The 17,239-nt window shown below is 33.3% G+C and overlaps 1 protein-coding gene across 6 annotated transcripts in view; it reads left to right on the plus strand.

The window, feature by feature from the left end:
* The window catches only part of LOC116352261, a 62,906-nt gene extending 52,640 nt beyond the window's left edge, over nucleotides 1-10,266 (plus strand). For all 6 annotated transcript variants that reach the window (XM_031784722.1, XM_031784725.1, XM_031784723.1 and 3 more), the window contains 3 exons: nucleotides 2,553-2,660; nucleotides 4,946-5,005; nucleotides 7,727-10,266. In XM_031784722.1, coding sequence (XP_031640582.1) covers nucleotides 2,553-2,660; nucleotides 4,946-5,005; nucleotides 7,727-7,813 — 255 coding nt within the window. In that variant the 3' untranslated portion in view covers nucleotides 7,814-10,266. The remainder of the gene's footprint in view (nucleotides 1-2,552; nucleotides 2,661-4,945; nucleotides 5,006-7,726) is intronic.
* Nucleotides 10,267-17,239: the final 6,973 nt, after the last annotated feature.

The following is a 17,239-nucleotide window of genomic DNA, read 5'->3' on the forward strand; positions in this document are numbered from 1 at the left end:
TCTCTCTCTCTCTCTCTCTCTCTCTCTCTCTCTCTCTCTCTCTCTCTACCTGTCTCCTTCACATTGTTTGTGCTACTCCAATGGTAATGGTGTCGGTTGGGGTGGTGGTAGCATGGTGCACTCTATTTTGCTTCGGTTTTCATTCCCAATTTAGCACTTTTGTTTGTTATTATTACCACATCTGTGTGTATTTATATCGAACACAAGACAAAATATGCCAATGCGTTTCGTGATCGATAAAAAAGAACGTGAATTGAGATAGACACCATCGAATAAAGCGAACCAAAACACCCGGAGTTAAATTACCGAAAAGAAAGCACACAAATAAAATGAAGCAACAACGATAGCAATCAAACAAACAAAAAATAAAGTGAGAAAAAAAACAAAGAGATAGAGTGAGAGTAAAATAGAGTAAAAAAATAAACAGACAAACTTTAAAAATATCAGAGCACAACATGTAGTGGTGAACGAAAGAATGAGAAAGGAAATGAATGAGAGCGCATCTGGTTTGTTTAGTTCTCGCATTCACCCCGTTTGCCAGTTATTTGGTCGAATGCCGTTGATTTTAAGCTCACTGATTGTTGGCTTACGGTCAGAGCATATACCGAGCATAGATATATATCCGGGATATTTTGTGAGTATCCGATATTTATCGCAGCCACCCATTATAATGGAGTGAAAACAATAAAAGTGAATGTTATAGGTCTAAGTATAAAACCATTTACATTACTACAATCACTATAACAATAACTTCTATTGTTTTTACTCTATTTCAAAGTCTGGCTCCAATGAATATCGGATACTGACAAAATATCCAGGATATATATCTATGCTTAGTATATGCTCTGCTTACGGTACTTTGGTTTCGTATTCAGATTCGTCTTATTACAATAGAGAAACGAAGGAAAATTTGATGTATACTTTTTGCTCAATTTGTTTCCGTGCATCGTCTATTGTCGTCGCATATCTTTGCTGATATGTCTCGTCTAATGTGTGCGTACCTTTTTTTCGGTATTTTTCTTCATACACATCGCTAAATTATGCGCTTCGTCTCTCTACCTCACTCCGAATGAAGTTAATTTTTTTTTTTCATTCATTCATATGCTTTTTTCTGCTCATTTATTTATTCTTTATTTCGCGTTGCTTGAGTATCGGCATTGTTTCATTTGCAACGGCAAACGGCACACACGAAAAAAAAGCAAGCAACTGGCACATTTGTTGTAGTTAATATTATGAGAAAAAATATGCGGATTTTTTCACGAATCACCGTAGACGCGTACAATACACATTTAATAAAGTTTTATAGCCTGATTCTTACATTGATGTATTACGGGCGTGTTAGACAAGTTGGAATTTCAAATTAGTTGTGTATATGTGTTTGCTCCGTCGCTATTTTTTCGCGATCGTTTTTTCTGTTTGTTTCTTCTTTCGTCATTCTGCACTTTTTTCTTTCGTTCATTTGCTTGCGTTGTTCATTCGTTTGAAATTTGCAAACGAAACACAATAACATCTTGCCATTATTTTTGTTCCTTTGGCACTTTCAAACGAACCATATACATGTCTCTATCGTTCCTGTTATATATTTTTAAAAAATTATTTTGAGCTTTTGTAAAATTTTGCCACAGCATTTGCTGTGATATCTTTGATGTCGTCATCAAGCGTCACACAGAGCGGCGCAAATATGGTGGTCGGTTGCGTTACGTTATCTTAAAGCCAACAAGCAGCTTATCTAATAAATATTCGAAAGAAAAAAAAGCGAAAAAAAATTCAACAAGAATTTCGAGTTATCATAAAAATGTTTCGGTATTATTATTTTTTTTTCGCGTTCGTTGTAGTCTTTTGTGTTTGGTTTTGTTCTGTTATTTCGCGTTGGCGAAATATATCGCAAAAGATATATATCTAGGAAGAAGAATCAAGATGATGATGATGATATATGGCCAAATTGCTGGCAAGATGCTTTATATCTTATCAAATTTCTGCAATATCTTTTTTGTTCTTTCACATTCCCTTTCGAATGTGCGTGGCTCATTTGATGAAATCACATTCAAGTTTTGTGTCTTCTTCTCTTCTGTCGTTCTTTGTGTTGTTAAGGAAAAAAATAGATTTTCCACGGAGCAGCTGAATTCATGCCAGCGAATTGAGTTAAATTTTAAAGAAGCTAATGAAAATTTAATGAACTTTGAATTTTCAACCATGAATGAACAGAAAACGTAGAAAATTTGCCAAAAAGTTGAGCAAGATTTCAATTGTTCACTTCTCATTTTTGATCTCACTTTTATATCGAAAACTTTATAGACAATACAAATTTTATGTTTAACATTTCTGTGCTCATCAGTTTTATATTTGCAAAATGCCAACACAAGACACGTGGCAAGACCATGTTCAGTCGTGTGTACGATGTGCTTATCTATAAATGTGCCGATACATGTCACAATACTAATCAGTCACACACTTTTCACTAACTATTATTATCAATATCACTTTTATACATATTATATTCTATTCGTTGTTATTTTTTTCTCTCTCTCTCTCTGTTTTTTTTCTCGATACAGGAAAATTGCGCTTTTGTTGTACTTTGGGTAATTGGTTTTATAACTTTTATGGCCTTAGAAGCTGTAGCAATGGTTTATTCCAACGTGCTCAGGGATCATGTTAATCGCGTAAGTATTAATAAAAAAAAATTCTTCGCATGTACATTTTTCATCTATCCATCCATCATATGTTGAAGAAATATTTAACTAGAGAGATCGTTGACAGCCTCGACTGTTTTCTCGTTTGTTCAAAATATGGTTTTGAAATATGGCGTGTATATATCGTAAATGGCGGTTGATGCTATGCTGTTTTGAAACCAAAAACCACAAGTAACAATGGAGTTGTAAAGTGAAAGCGGCTTAATCAAGGATGAAGAAATCATATATAAAATTTATAAATGGAAAGAAAGAGTAATCGCATGTATTTATTAAATCAAATTCGCTGCACGATTTTAAATCAACGTATAATCATTTTTCGCAACCAAATTTATGGTTATGTTGCCACAACAACATTATTGGCACAGACAAGAGCATGCAAACAACAGCGAAAGAGAGACGCGAGAGAGTTAAATTGATAAAAAAAATAATGGTTTGTTTAACTCTACGCCATGTGACTTCTATAAATAAACATTGTAATTGAATGGCCATCAAACCCGGATCTTCAAAAGCAGATCAAAATTCATAAATGTAAAACTTGGTTCACTTCAACCAAACTTGATGAACTTCAAAAAATCGACATTTGATTCAAATTGATTGAAATATTGATAATGTCATCTTAATCAGAGATAATAGTCATTTGCAGGCTTAATTTAATTTATCCATCTGATAATTAAATCGGTATCGTGTTGATTTAACACAAATTACCCATTGAATATCGGTGTATTTGTAAAAGATGGTTGCCATTGGATATCGGGATGTCATCGTCGTGTCAATATCGAAAATATGTATATTTTATATAATTTTCTTCTCTGTCGCACCAATCAACTCTTTTAATCCGGTTTGTGCATTTTTAAAATGAAATGCACGATAAATTGCTTCTAATCGATTCCGATTCCGTCGAATTTTCAGTTTCGGGCGCAGAAATTCGGTTGGTAGGTTTATTTTGTGGCTTAGAAAAATACGATATTTATGCGTATGCGATATCATTGCGTAAGTGGATTCTAATAGACGAATTAACGCCTTCGCATCGTTAGCGGTTATGCAAAAAGGACAACAAACACAGTTTACATAATTAAAATAGATTATTCACTGACCTATTTATGCATTGAACTGCTTATTAATCGTATTTCAAACGAGTGAAATTGCTTCCTATCGCACGCTTACTTACAATGGCCGTGGTGTAATTATAGTCCAAAATAATGATTTTACTTCGCCACTCGGCGGAAAATGATCACCAAATGGAAAATTGCAGCAGCAAAAGAACGAACAAATATGTGCACATCACAAACACACTTTATCTCTATCTGTCTCTCTCACACACACACACCTGCACCGACCCAGTGTATAATAACTATAAAATATCATCACCTCAATGCCATTTAAATAATTCACCGTTGACCGATTATTTTATTTGTGATTCACCCATGTATCACTCAATATTAACATCCGCATGCCAATTTTATATCGAAATGCATTGATTGGATCGATTTTAATATGCTTTTCTCTTTGATGCGTAAAATTGCAATGATATAACCGGAAAAATGTTGAGCTGTTTATATGTACGGCGCATCACACACTTGAAGTGAATAATGCCGTATGAGCAATAGGACATTTTCTATAACTATATTGTTGAACTCATTAAAAAGCTCACACATCACAAACAGCATTGCAATCAGTAGCATTTACTTAATCTCTTTCTCTCTCATCAATTATTCAATTGAACGATCATACAGCCAATTAAAGTTGAAAGTTGAAACTTTAATTTCAGGGGGTAAAAAGATTGAGCCAATTTTAAAATAACCATATCATTCAAATGTTGATGTGTTGTGGAATAGTAATGAAGTTGTGTCTGGTGATATCGTCTCATAAATTCTAATTGAAAACTATCTTGAATAAAACGTTTACACGACATGGTTATATCGTTTTCAGTTTTCTCTATTCCCTGTTGTGAGATAGTTATAAATACTGTCCTTGTTGTCGTTCACATTTTCTGCATCAACGGTCAAAGTGCATGGCACAATCTCAATGTCACATGTTTGCCGTTTTTTTTATTTTTTTATATGCAAAACCAACATCCATATATACGTATTTATTCATAGCACCAATTACCGTCATCATTAGCCAATAGAATAATCAACAGAATTCATTTATATTTCTTCATCATATGTTAATATATTTTCTCAATGTTTCACCCCATCATCTTGGTATTATTCTAATCATTATTTTCTCTCTCTTTTTGTCTCATTCATTTTCAGCAATTTGACGCAGTTTGTAAAGCGGAAGTGGCACTTTTCATCACGAGAGCTTTTATTAATGTAAGTGACAAGTTGACAAAGTTTCTAGTTAAAGTTGTTTGCATTCATTTTGCGAAAAATATTTTTGCGCCATGAATAGCTTGTGAATTATTTTATTCATATACGTATGCAGGCGAATGGGAAGTGAGAGATAGAGAGAGAGAGAGAGAGTTTTACATTGAATGACATACGACGGGAAAGAAGTAAATTTAACCAAACTTAATTAGAAACAGTTATTAGATTGGTTTCTAACAAATCAAAAGAAATGAATTGCATTCACATTTTATGCCCAACCAGTCAGCCACCCAGCCAATCTCGTGCTGTTGGTTAAGTCGCTGGTTTTAAGTTGTTGTTCTGTTCTTTGAATGTTATTATTCATCGAACAGTGCGGAAGAGAGAGAAAGATAAAGAAAGCAGAAGCATGACTGACGCGTTGTCTCAGTGTGTTTTATATAGACATTATGTTGTGTACGATAAGAGGAGATGAAGTATGTTTTGTGAATTAAATCGTCGAATGATAGACGCAATGTTAAAACAAAAGTGTGCTTCAAACTATAAGAGCGTTGATATGCTTCAGCACGCTTTCTCCAATTAAATCTTCGACAATGCGATTTCACACGTTGATAAGACTGTAATCTAATCTGGTTTGTTGTTGTTGTTTTTTTTCGTTCTGCCACTCTGCCGTGTGTTTTCTTACATAATCTCTCTGTCTATTGGCGGCACAGTTCTCAGTGTCTGAGAGTACATTTTGTTGATTTATTTGAACGATTTTCAAAAGCATTTTCAAGTTTACATTGTCATTTCGATAGACAATTTGATTCAGTACCGTAATTTGATTTAAATTTATATTTCGAAGTGGTTCCTTAAAACCGCGCACTTAATTCCAACATTCGTCTTTCTTTGTGGCGCTCATACCGCCCACAAATAATTGAGCAACATTTTTGGCTGAGCCATTGGTACCGCTTGAGTTGAAGCCCATATATACCGTTTCTGATCCATTTAACCAAAAATGTGCTGACGCCACATGAATAATTGCATGAAACCGCCAAGAAAAACAATTGCAATTCGTTATATATACGCGACGGGCTTTTGGTTCTTTTTATTCGAAATGCTTAAAGGATGACCATTTAGGTAACACAATTGCTTTCACCTTTCGACACCTGGGTAGTTCACGTAAAATCCTTCACGTTACACACTAAGGCTGTTTCCAATTCAATAAGAGACCGTCATCAGACAGACACAGGCAGGGCAAGAGAGAGAGATAGAATTCCCGTTCATCAACTATATGTTGCTATGTAATGGGATGTAATTAAAAAAAATCGCAAACATTTTCTACCTGAGTATTATCTCGCTATTTAAAATCCACAATGAATATATGGAAAAAGAGAGAGAGAGAATGAGCAAACAAACCAATTTTCACAAGCTCATGGTTTTGGACGATGTGTGTTTTTGTAGAAGATATGTAGCTTTCAGCTCATTTCCGCGTGGAAATATGGCTATGGTTCAAAGTACCTATGAGCATAGGACATTTTTTTTGCAAAATAAAATTAAATTCAACGTAAACTCTCGCTCTCAATGGAGCACTGAGGTTTTTATTTATACGTATATAAAAAAACGTATAAGTTTTTTTTATGTAAATATTGTGTGTTCAATTATCCGTTACCACCAAGCACAGAGTATTCTATGGAAAGTGGAGAGCATGTCAAAATAAAAATTAAAGCATATTTTTTTTTCTGCGTAAAGTAGCACCTGTTAAATGTGCTTTTTTTCTCGCTCTCTCTCTCTCTCAAGATTTTTGCGGAGATTTGTTGAAGCATGATAAAAAAAAACCGAGCACTAAAAGCGTCACGAAACAAAATGTATTAGTTTTTCCAAGCGTACGTCTCCTCTTCTAAATGTGTGGATGAGGAAATAAATAAATAAATAAATTATGTAAAAATGAAATGATAAATTAAGTTTATTGTGGCATTTTTGATTGAAGTTCTTTTTTTGTTGTGAACGGAAAGGTTTACATCAAATTCCATGAGGGAAGCGCGTTTTGTTGAACGGAAAGGTGAGAAGCGTGCAAACAGCAAGATTTTTATACGTTCACCTTTTGCCTTTCATTATTATTAGCATACTGGTGTAATTTACTGAGTATCATACCGAAATTCAAAAATTCTATTGCAACAGATGTTTAACACGGAATCTTAATGAAGAGCCCGAGAGACTGGGCGTTAACGAAAATTTTACTCTTATTTCCGTTCTGGCTGTTTTAAATTGATGTTTATTTTTTTTTGCCAGCAAAAAGTCAAGTATTTTGATGGATTTTTGCTGGTGAATTTCCCGTTATGAGTGGGTAAAAAAAAGTGTCGTACAAAATATGCAGCAAAATGTTGATATTAAAAATCGCTTGCTACGTCATTATGATGTAAATTTCGTTTGCGCTTCTGTTCACCGATGTATTCCGAAGCGAAAAAGGGGAAATTTATTCATCGTTTTGATGAAACCCAATTCGCATCAATTTTATGTCTATTTTCTATACACAATGCATCGCTTTGGAAAGGTAGCCAAAACTCATGATAGACTATATGAATTACTCTTCCTCTCGCTTTGCATACACGATAATTGCAATGCTAAATTTAGATAATTGCTTCATCTTTTATAATTCCATTTAAACTGTGTCTTTTATTATTGCTCAAATTCAATTCAATTTTCGGTTTTCTCTTGTTTCTTCCTCTCTTTTGGATGAAATTGGTATAGGTAATTGCCGTATGGGGCGTGTTACGTTTCTATCACAGTGTACGGGCCGGTTTTACATGGAAAGGTCCTGAAGTGATCGAACTTTGATATAATCAGAGTGACTCTGTGGAAGAGTCAAATGATTTATCATTAAATCGTCATTCAACCGAGCACATATTTTGTGGATTTAGCCGACGACGACGAAGTTCTCAGCAAACGAATTTTGAAAACTACTACTATGGAATGGATGAGGGTAGCGATCAAACGACATACAGTGAAGAGGACGATGATTATGATGAGACGATGACGGACGACAATGGCGATGGTAGTGGTGGAGGTGGTGGTGGTGATTGTGAAAGCAGTTTTGCAAATTATGCACCAAAAAGTCAAATGAATGGGCGGCTATCGCGTCGAAATGTTGCAACCCGTTTAGATAGAGTTAGTGAAAATGATAATAATTTCCGTACACGCTCAAAATGGAAGAAGTATCATTATCAAGCTATACCAAGATCAATGCCCATTCAAGAAGAAGACGAAGAAACTGCTGGCCCATCGTCAATAGCACCAACAACATCAGCAACAAATGAAACAAACACCATTCATCCAAACACAACCATATTAGCCATGGACAATGATAGGAATAAGCATGTCATCATTCATGTGAATGAATTTGAATTCGATGGAGACGATGATGACGACGATGATGAACTGTCATTCGACGAAGAGGAAATTTGCTTCGACAAAAAGTCTATATCCGAAAATGATTCGTTACTGGTTGCTTACGATAGCAATTCCATTTCATCTGTGTGACAAATGAATCGAACGTATTTAATATGTTCGCTTAATAAATATTTTCAACGTGAACTCTGGATTCATTTGACTATGCTAAACTGCCAATAAACATTTTCAACAGTGAACCATCTCACAGCTGATCATATCCAGCAAACAGTACCACTAACAAAACAAACCACAAAAGGAAGACAAAAGGTAAAACGAAAGTGAATAAAACACTTGACTAAGCTAAAAACAAAAATGTATATGTATTTAAGTATAAATAAATTTAACACTTTTACAAAGATTCAGACGCGTAGCAAATTCAGGCAGTCGATGATTTTGTCACAAAACAAAAACGCTTTTTCCAAAATCGCTCGGTTATTCATATATTTTGCTTTTGAAATGAACCAATTTTTTCGCTCAAAAAATACGTATGCGTGTGGGTGCGATTTTGGTTTCGATTTAACTGGAATGGCATCAATACATGGTTCATGCACACTCACATTGGAACCATCTATACGATTTTGTAATTCCACTTCAATTTTCAAAACAGTCAATTATGTTCTCTGGGGTGAAATACAAACGATGTTAATTTGAAGCTTCACATTTGCGGCGAAGCACACACTCAATTTTTCGTATTTTCGATACGAGAATGCATGTATGGGTTATATTATTTTTGGAATGAGCCAATGTATCTTGAGAACAATTCAAGTAACAAATGGTCGATAAAAAAAACAGAGGGGTTAGCAAAATAGTTTATACAATTATAATTCATTTTTCTGACAGCATTTCACATTTCAGTTATTTGACTTCTTTTTTTCATCTTTATAATGATAGAATGTGGTAGTTATAACACAGCACCTTCCATCAAATTTAATATGCTCAATTCATTTTGTTATTTTCAGAGGTTTTTAAGTTGAATGTAGGTTACAAACAAAATACATATCACCGAAAATATTCACTGCATTTTCATTTCAAATTTTTATATAAAGCGTCAAGCTTCCGATGTAGAACGAAAGAAAAACACTTCAAAACCAACAGAAACCGTTCATTTATTTAATTAAAGAAAATTGCAACCACAACAAATTTTACGCATCAATATTGTATAAGCCAACTAACATATGCTGCATAAGTTTTGAGAGTAAATTCAGGCGATTATTGCGCTACATAAACAAAATCAAAAGTGTTAACCAATGCACACAGGAGACTTAAAGGCACTCCTACTCTACTATCAAACTTAATTCGACGAAATACATCCATTCGCAATGGTGTACAAATTGGATTTACGAAAAATTGTCTCAAATGGTTTTGGCGAGCTAAGTTCAAAACAAATTCTGCACATGTCTAAAGATGAACCAATCTCTTCGAACCATGTATCGCGTTTTGTGGATTTAATATGAATGTAAAGATTCTACAAAAAACAAAAAGTCCGGTCTTATTCCCAATCTGAGCGCTCAGACCTTTCAAAACTGTCACCAAGTGCCAAAAACCGGGTTGGTCAAGCAAATAGTCATTTTTGAACCAAAACAATAGATTTACGACACGTTACGAAAAATTCCAAAGGGTGTCAAAAATTGGGTGTTTACTTCACCTTATAGCATGTTGCACTGAAAAATTCATCATTTTGGATAGTGAAACATTCATCGCTATATCGAACCATGAATCAAGTGCCAGTGGTTTCTTTTGCATTGATAACGTTAGAGCACTGCCATGTAATGCTAAATACGTTATGCAACATATGAATCGTTGCGGCGAAACAGTAGCTCTTATTTTTCTCCAAATAATACTGCAACATGAAGTTTTTTTCACACGGTTTATTTGTTGTAATACAACAAATAAACTATTCATAAAAAACTTTATGTTGCAGTATTATTTGGAGAAAAATAAGAGCTACTCTTTCGCCGCAACGATTCATATGTTATATAAGAAAGACAAGAGAGACAAAAATACTTTCTTTATTTAAATATAAAAGAAAAATCAAATTTTAATGACATAAAATCAAAACAGTTACTCCGGTTTTGCACCATATCATATAGTTTTTGTGTGGCTGACTGGTGCTGTGTTGTGTATTAATAAATTTCAGTTTTGTATGAATTTTGTAAAGTTGATTTGATCTCTTTTATATGCTTTAAAGACAGAAGTGGCTTTTGCTTTTAAAGAAAATGTATTTTTTTTTGTGGCAGAACACAGATGAAATCGAAAACTGGAAAAATCGAAGTCGAGAATCGAATTATTTTAAATGGAAAATACATCCATGCCAAGATATGCAAGGAATTTTCGATAAAATGTTACAATACATACTTGTTTTTTTTATTCTCTCTGTTTATTTTTTGCATAAATTCAAAAAGGGTCCATTCACCGGATTATTTTTTGCATAACATTGTTATAGCTTTAAAACTAATAATTGCCAGGTTATATACTATGAATACGCGCCAAAAAGCAGTAAGCGGCAAAACGATATCCAATTCCGGAATGGTGTGTTTTGGGAGAGTATTCGGTGTATCGATAACCAAGACTAATACTTTTTTTTGTTGGAAAAACATTCGAATATCATCGAAAATGGTTTTGAATCCCACTCAATTATCTTCATTCTTATCCCGAAACCGACCAGAGTTAGAAGACAGGCATTCATCGGGACTGTGAACACTGATGTATACTGTCCATACATCAGCCGGAAATTGACTATCCATCTAAGATACCCTATTCAATTCCGTAATGTAAAGTATTGATTTTCAACCATCGTTGAATGTAAGACAAAAAAGCCATGGATTATTCTCTCTTCATTTAATTCTGGATTAAAAAGTGTTTCTCCTAAAAAACAATGCAATTAAACTTTCTTATTGGAATCGAAAGGGAGTGGAGACGCCACGTAAAAACAGTTTCCAGTAAACAAACTTGGTCAGTCATCAATTTTTTCCAGTTTATAAATGCATTGTGTGGATAAAATTGTGAAAAGATGGAAAGAAAATCTGCAATTTGTATAGACCGCGATAAGAGAGAACGCAATTTGAATATGCTCGTACAAGTGTCTCTTAAGCATAGAATCCATTGTGTGTGTGTATTGAAGAATTAACCGCAGTTTTTTGTAAGTTTTTTTTTGTAGAAGAGAAAACTTTCAAATACGAGTGCATTCGAAATTTCCAGATGAAGATTGAATGCAATGCCACCGAAAAACTTCTCATTATCTTCAGTTCTCAGTTCTCTTGAGAGAATTGTTGATCTTCTGTATCAACTGTAGCAAATTTTAAGTGTGCGAAAAAGATATTGGTGAATTTTTTTTTTTTTTTTGGTGATTAAATGGCACAATTTTTCTTTTTTAAATGTCTCCTACAATGTAAGTAAATGATCTGATTTATTTTCAACCAATATGGCGCCACCTAGGCCATTCCATACTCAAACCAAACTGATAACCAGTTCAATAACAGTTTTGATACCGATTGTCAGTTTAGCTTATGTATGGAATGGCCTAGATGGCGTCTTCCATATTGGTTGAATATTATAACATTACCAGCATATAGTGTTTCCAAACTTTGGTCTCCTACATAAAGAGCATAGAGAATTTAAATATTGTTTTCTTTTATATCATTGATTACTTGATACAATAAATATTTCCAACAAATCAACAGGAAAACAAGATGTGTAAATGAACATTTTAAGATGGAAGGAGTCTTCATAGTTCAATTTTATTTATTTAACCACTGCTTTATTTAAAAAATACCAAATCAGCACAAGTATGAGCCAATGCTATAACGCGTGCTACATTCGGCTTTGTATGTGAAATGAAATGGAACATTAAATAGAAGATGACATAAAACCAAAAACAAAAAAAAAAAAGAATAATTTTTTTAAGAAAAATGTATACTAAAGGAGTTTATTTTTTCGTTTGTTAAAAGAATATATCGACAGATACGTAAGATGGTTATGAGGCAATTGCAAGCAAAAGATTCCATTTCAAATGGATTTTGAAGAAATGATAAACAATTGATAATTAGATGAAAAAACAATGAAATTATATATGTACTTATAATGTTGTATTTGTATTTATGAAAGAAAAATTAAGACACAAAATAGCCGAAAACGATTTATTTGAAATAAAGATTCTGTGTAAATGACGACAGTATGTTTATTTATTTAACAGTCTTGGGAAGACAAGAGATAACATTTCTTCTGTACGCACACCGTGCTGCATTCTGATGAAGAGTACGATCTGGAAACTGAAAACCGTTCAGTGATTTATTTCATTAAACCGAAGATTTGTAATTGCCCATTTCAGCAATTACATGAAATTAAGCTTTATTTTTATGTGATAAAATTTGGCGTTCGCAATACTATCATTGTAATTCAAAGTAAGTAACATGAGCCATACTACACTTGACGCAACAACTTTCGAACAGAAGTTTTTGCGCGAATGTCCTGAATGTACACTATATACAACAAGCGCGCCGAGCATGGCAAAAGGAATCATAATGAAAATTCGAGTGTCTGTCGATTGGATCTGCTTGTGGAAAGGACGTGCTGTGAATTCATAAACAACATTGCGTTAAATCAATTATTGTTTCATCATTAATTGAACGTGTCGCTCGTTTCAGTGCGTGTATTCTTTGGCGCATCAATTTAGGCCGATATCTGGTATCGCATATAAATGACGTGTATTGCTTTTAATTTTTATTACGCGGATAGTCGATATTTTTCAACGAAAATTTATGCTACAAATTCGCGTTCGTGCGCTACAAAACATCCACATTGCTTAATTAAAATTTATACTGTTGATTCGTCGTAACCGAGGGTGGAGAAAAGTTAATTTTCGGGAATCGGTGCTTTCAAACGAAACAGAAAAGACAAGAGCTGGTGAGCGCAATACATTGTTTATGAAATTAAATAATAAGATGTTAAAACGAAATTCCATTTCCCGGGGACATTCACCAACCCAGCACGTTTCAATTTCTAATTATAAAATGCGCATCGTATCGCGTTGAATATTTTTTTAATGATACTGATATTTGATTTAATTGCACAATCAAAACACTTGTCCATACCTAGATAATGAAGCGAACAATTAAAAAAATGAAACAACAACAATGCTGTACCATTTCAAGCAGCGTAAGATTGAGAACAGATTGTCCAATGTATTTCAAGTCAATATTCAAATTTTTGGAGTGGATATGGAAAAAGAAAATTGTACGACCCAAATGGAAATTCTAAATGAATACCGAAATTCCATCGTAGTTCGCTTTTGGGTTCATAATTTCGTTAGGTAAGTTTATAAAGGCTGATGAAATTGACGTTAATGGTGCGAGTAACGAATGAAAATATAACCCATCAACATTCAACGTTTAGCGAGCATACAGTAAAACAACGAAATTTGAGCAGGCAGAATGAAAAAAAAATGGAAACAAAATACAAAAAAATATGTAGAGAATAAGGGGGAAGTTTGCTTCGTCGATTTTTTATCGTGCTTTAATAATAGTTAAACGTGTCTGTGGATGCGAAATTTAAGTGCACATTGAAGTTTCGTCTCATTCACTTTTCGATGAGATAGAATACATGATACAAACGACGAACCAAATTGATCTATATTCTTTCGATGGGAACCCGAATTTTGATAGATTCGATTTTCCCGAGTGAAGAATAAAAGAAAAAAGAGAAGTATTTATTATACGGCATCCACAAAAATTTATGTTAATAGCATTTTTTTGTGTTCCATCCATATCTCGTTTCGGATGGTTTAGTGGTTCTGAATTGGATGTGATGATTTTCATATTTTGTTTTCACTTTTATTGTACGCATTCGAACTTATTGCGTTATGTAAGTATGTTGGCATATCGTACAGCCAAATGCACTCCACTAAAAATAAGTAAGTACAAACGAAAATAAAAGCATTTATATAAGCAAGCGACAGAAATTTTCTGCGAATTTTCATCAATTATTTATAGAAATAGGTTTTAAATTCGTCTATTTGATTACGGAAAATATAAAAAGAGTCTAAATGGTGCCACGAACACTGAAACAATACACTTATGCATGAATAATAAAATACCATTTCCGTCCAAATCTTTTATTTACATTCAACAAACTCCCACCGTATAACTTTCCTCCGTACACCGTATTTTATGTATACTTACATTTATTTATTTATTTATTGTTGTGTGTCGTCCGGTTATCCATCATCCAAAAATAGCTTTGCATAACGCGAGCTCATATTACCGAAATCATGGGAGAGAAATGGTTGCTGCTTAGTACTGGTAAGGTACAATTTCGAAAGAGAATGCAAATGACAGATAAATACATAATTGTATTTGATTGTTTGAAAAAAATTTAATAATATTTATGAAAAGGAAAATCTTTAATCAATTTATGCATGCTAAATGATAAAAGTTCGCAATTATAAACATACTTTTTTTGCTTATCATTTTTTTGATAATTAATTTGATTCATGCGATGGTTAAGAATGGTCCTTTCGGTGATCGTATGTTTCGATGACTGTGATTTATTCAATATTCACAAATTAAAGAAAACAAGAAAAACATTACGCCCTCAACACCGATTTGAAGGGAAAATCGAATCCTTGAGAATAATAAAGACTCGCGCCGACATCAACTGTTTTATTCGTATCTATGCTTCTCGCAGCTAAAATAAAAGGATAGATTTGTAATGTTTTGGTAAAATTTGAGATTACAACTAAATCTCAAACCATACCAAGACATTTTACAACTATCTGTTAAAACAGGCGGCATCGGCGCGAGTTTATATTATTCTCAACCATTCATATGATTTTTAAAACTTAAGGTCAAAAAGTGAATGAATATAAATCTATGTCTGAGAAGGATTTATGTATTTTTTTGGTCAGAGACTTTACGTATCTGATGAGAAATTGATTTTGGTGCTTGTCAAGTTTTGCAGCTTTACTGGAATTTATTCATCAACGTTCACCAGTTAGTCACAATTTCCGACCGAAAAAAGAGTATATAACCTGCGTCTAAGCTATGGAAATGAGCTTAAAGAAAATCCCGCTCATATTTTAACCCATTTTACTTACACAATGGGTGTGAGTTAAAACAAAGTTGAAACAATGCAAAATGTTGAAATTCGGTGATGATGACGTTGAATTTTCATTCTTTACCATAAAACGATGGATTTCATGTGACCTATACGACGGAATGCAACATAAAATTGCCCGCTGACGTAATTTTATTATACCTATGCGTGTTTTAGTACTATAAGAATTCTGGTTTGAGATTGATTTTATAGAGACAACTAAAGCGTAAAAACATGTAATGTATGTATTAAACATTCCTTTTGCTTAAGCACGTGTTTTTCGATTGATTTCAATAAATATCGAACTCACATTTATTATGTGTCCAAGATTTTGTTTGATGACACCAAAATTAAAGTAAGAGTTATCAACACATGGTCTGATTCTGTTGATTAGATACCAGTTATGATTTGAAAATGATGTGTCTCGGCATCCATAATCTGAGTTTTTGAAGTAAAAATCCAAAAAAAATCCAATTTTGGACAAAAAGTACGAAATCTCTATGGAGCCAATATGACGTAGTAGTTCGAAAAAGAGCTTTCGTATTAAATGACGGTGCTGTTAACAGCTATTTTAAAATATAAATGAAACACAACACAATTTATTGGTTGCATATTGTTTCAACTAGTTTTCTCTTTGATTAATCTATGTAATTAATTACTTGAAATTATGTTCCGTTAACTGTACAAAATTGCGGTAAAAAATGATGTTAGAATAAATGAAATCCCAGTCTCCAAAAATTAAGATTTGTGTTGATTTTATTTAATTAAATCGAGGGTGTTTTGTAATGATGAAATGTTACATTAGATAAATCTAAAAAAATACATACAATTAGATTCTCACTTCCATTATCGTTCAATTAGAATATAGTTTTTTTTTATTATTTTGTTCACTTGTGTATTAAATCTAGAAACTAAAACGAATTGTTGAATGATGAGAATTAAAGAAATGTGAGAAAAATGAAACGATGAAAATTGGTTTGTCAAAGCCAGAGAGAGGCAAAGAGGAGAAAGGGGATGAGAGTGAGATAGGAGGGGAGAATGTAATAAAAAATATTTTTTTTGTACACAAATGTATTCCTTGAGTAAATTTTCCGTTGTGTTCGTAAAGAAGGTGTGAAGGAGAGAGACAAAAAACAGTCATGGTGTATGGGTTAAATGCATTTTTATGATGATTAAATTGGACAAAGTGGTTGCAAATATTTTAACCACAAATGTATGTGTTTTCCGTATGAATTATCTACAGGTGAATGACATAATTGTTTCAATATTATTATTCTTTCTTTTTTTTCTTTGCTTCATTGGTAAGATTTGTTTCCTTTTGACAATGGATTACTTTAGTTTGAAAACACACACATTACAACCACCAAATGCCAAAAACACATTACAAGCAATGCCATCACCACTAATAATAAATAACAACAAATCGATCATCGATTTCGCGAGGTAAGCTGACACTTGAATGCATTTAAATCGAAGATTTTCTCATAATGTGTAGAAAATATGGTGGTGTATGGTTGTGTATAGACCTAATCGCATTAATAATAATCCTTTTATATTCATTGCCATGGTCCGGAAAACGAGCACAACGAAAACTCCGTTCACTTGCATCGTGACCACAAAAAAAAAACTAAGCTATTTCTTTTTAAGACAGAAAATGTGAAATAAATTGAATGAATGAAGAAAAAAATAATAAGAACACAAGGGGCATGCGTACGCGCTCACTTT

This window comes from Contarinia nasturtii, unplaced genomic scaffold, assembly GCF_009176525.2.
Source record: "Contarinia nasturtii isolate CC-2019 unplaced genomic scaffold, AAFC_CNas_1.1 Cnas_scaffold_187, whole genome shotgun sequence".
Classification (NCBI taxonomy): domain Eukaryota; kingdom Metazoa; phylum Arthropoda; class Insecta; order Diptera; family Cecidomyiidae; genus Contarinia; species Contarinia nasturtii.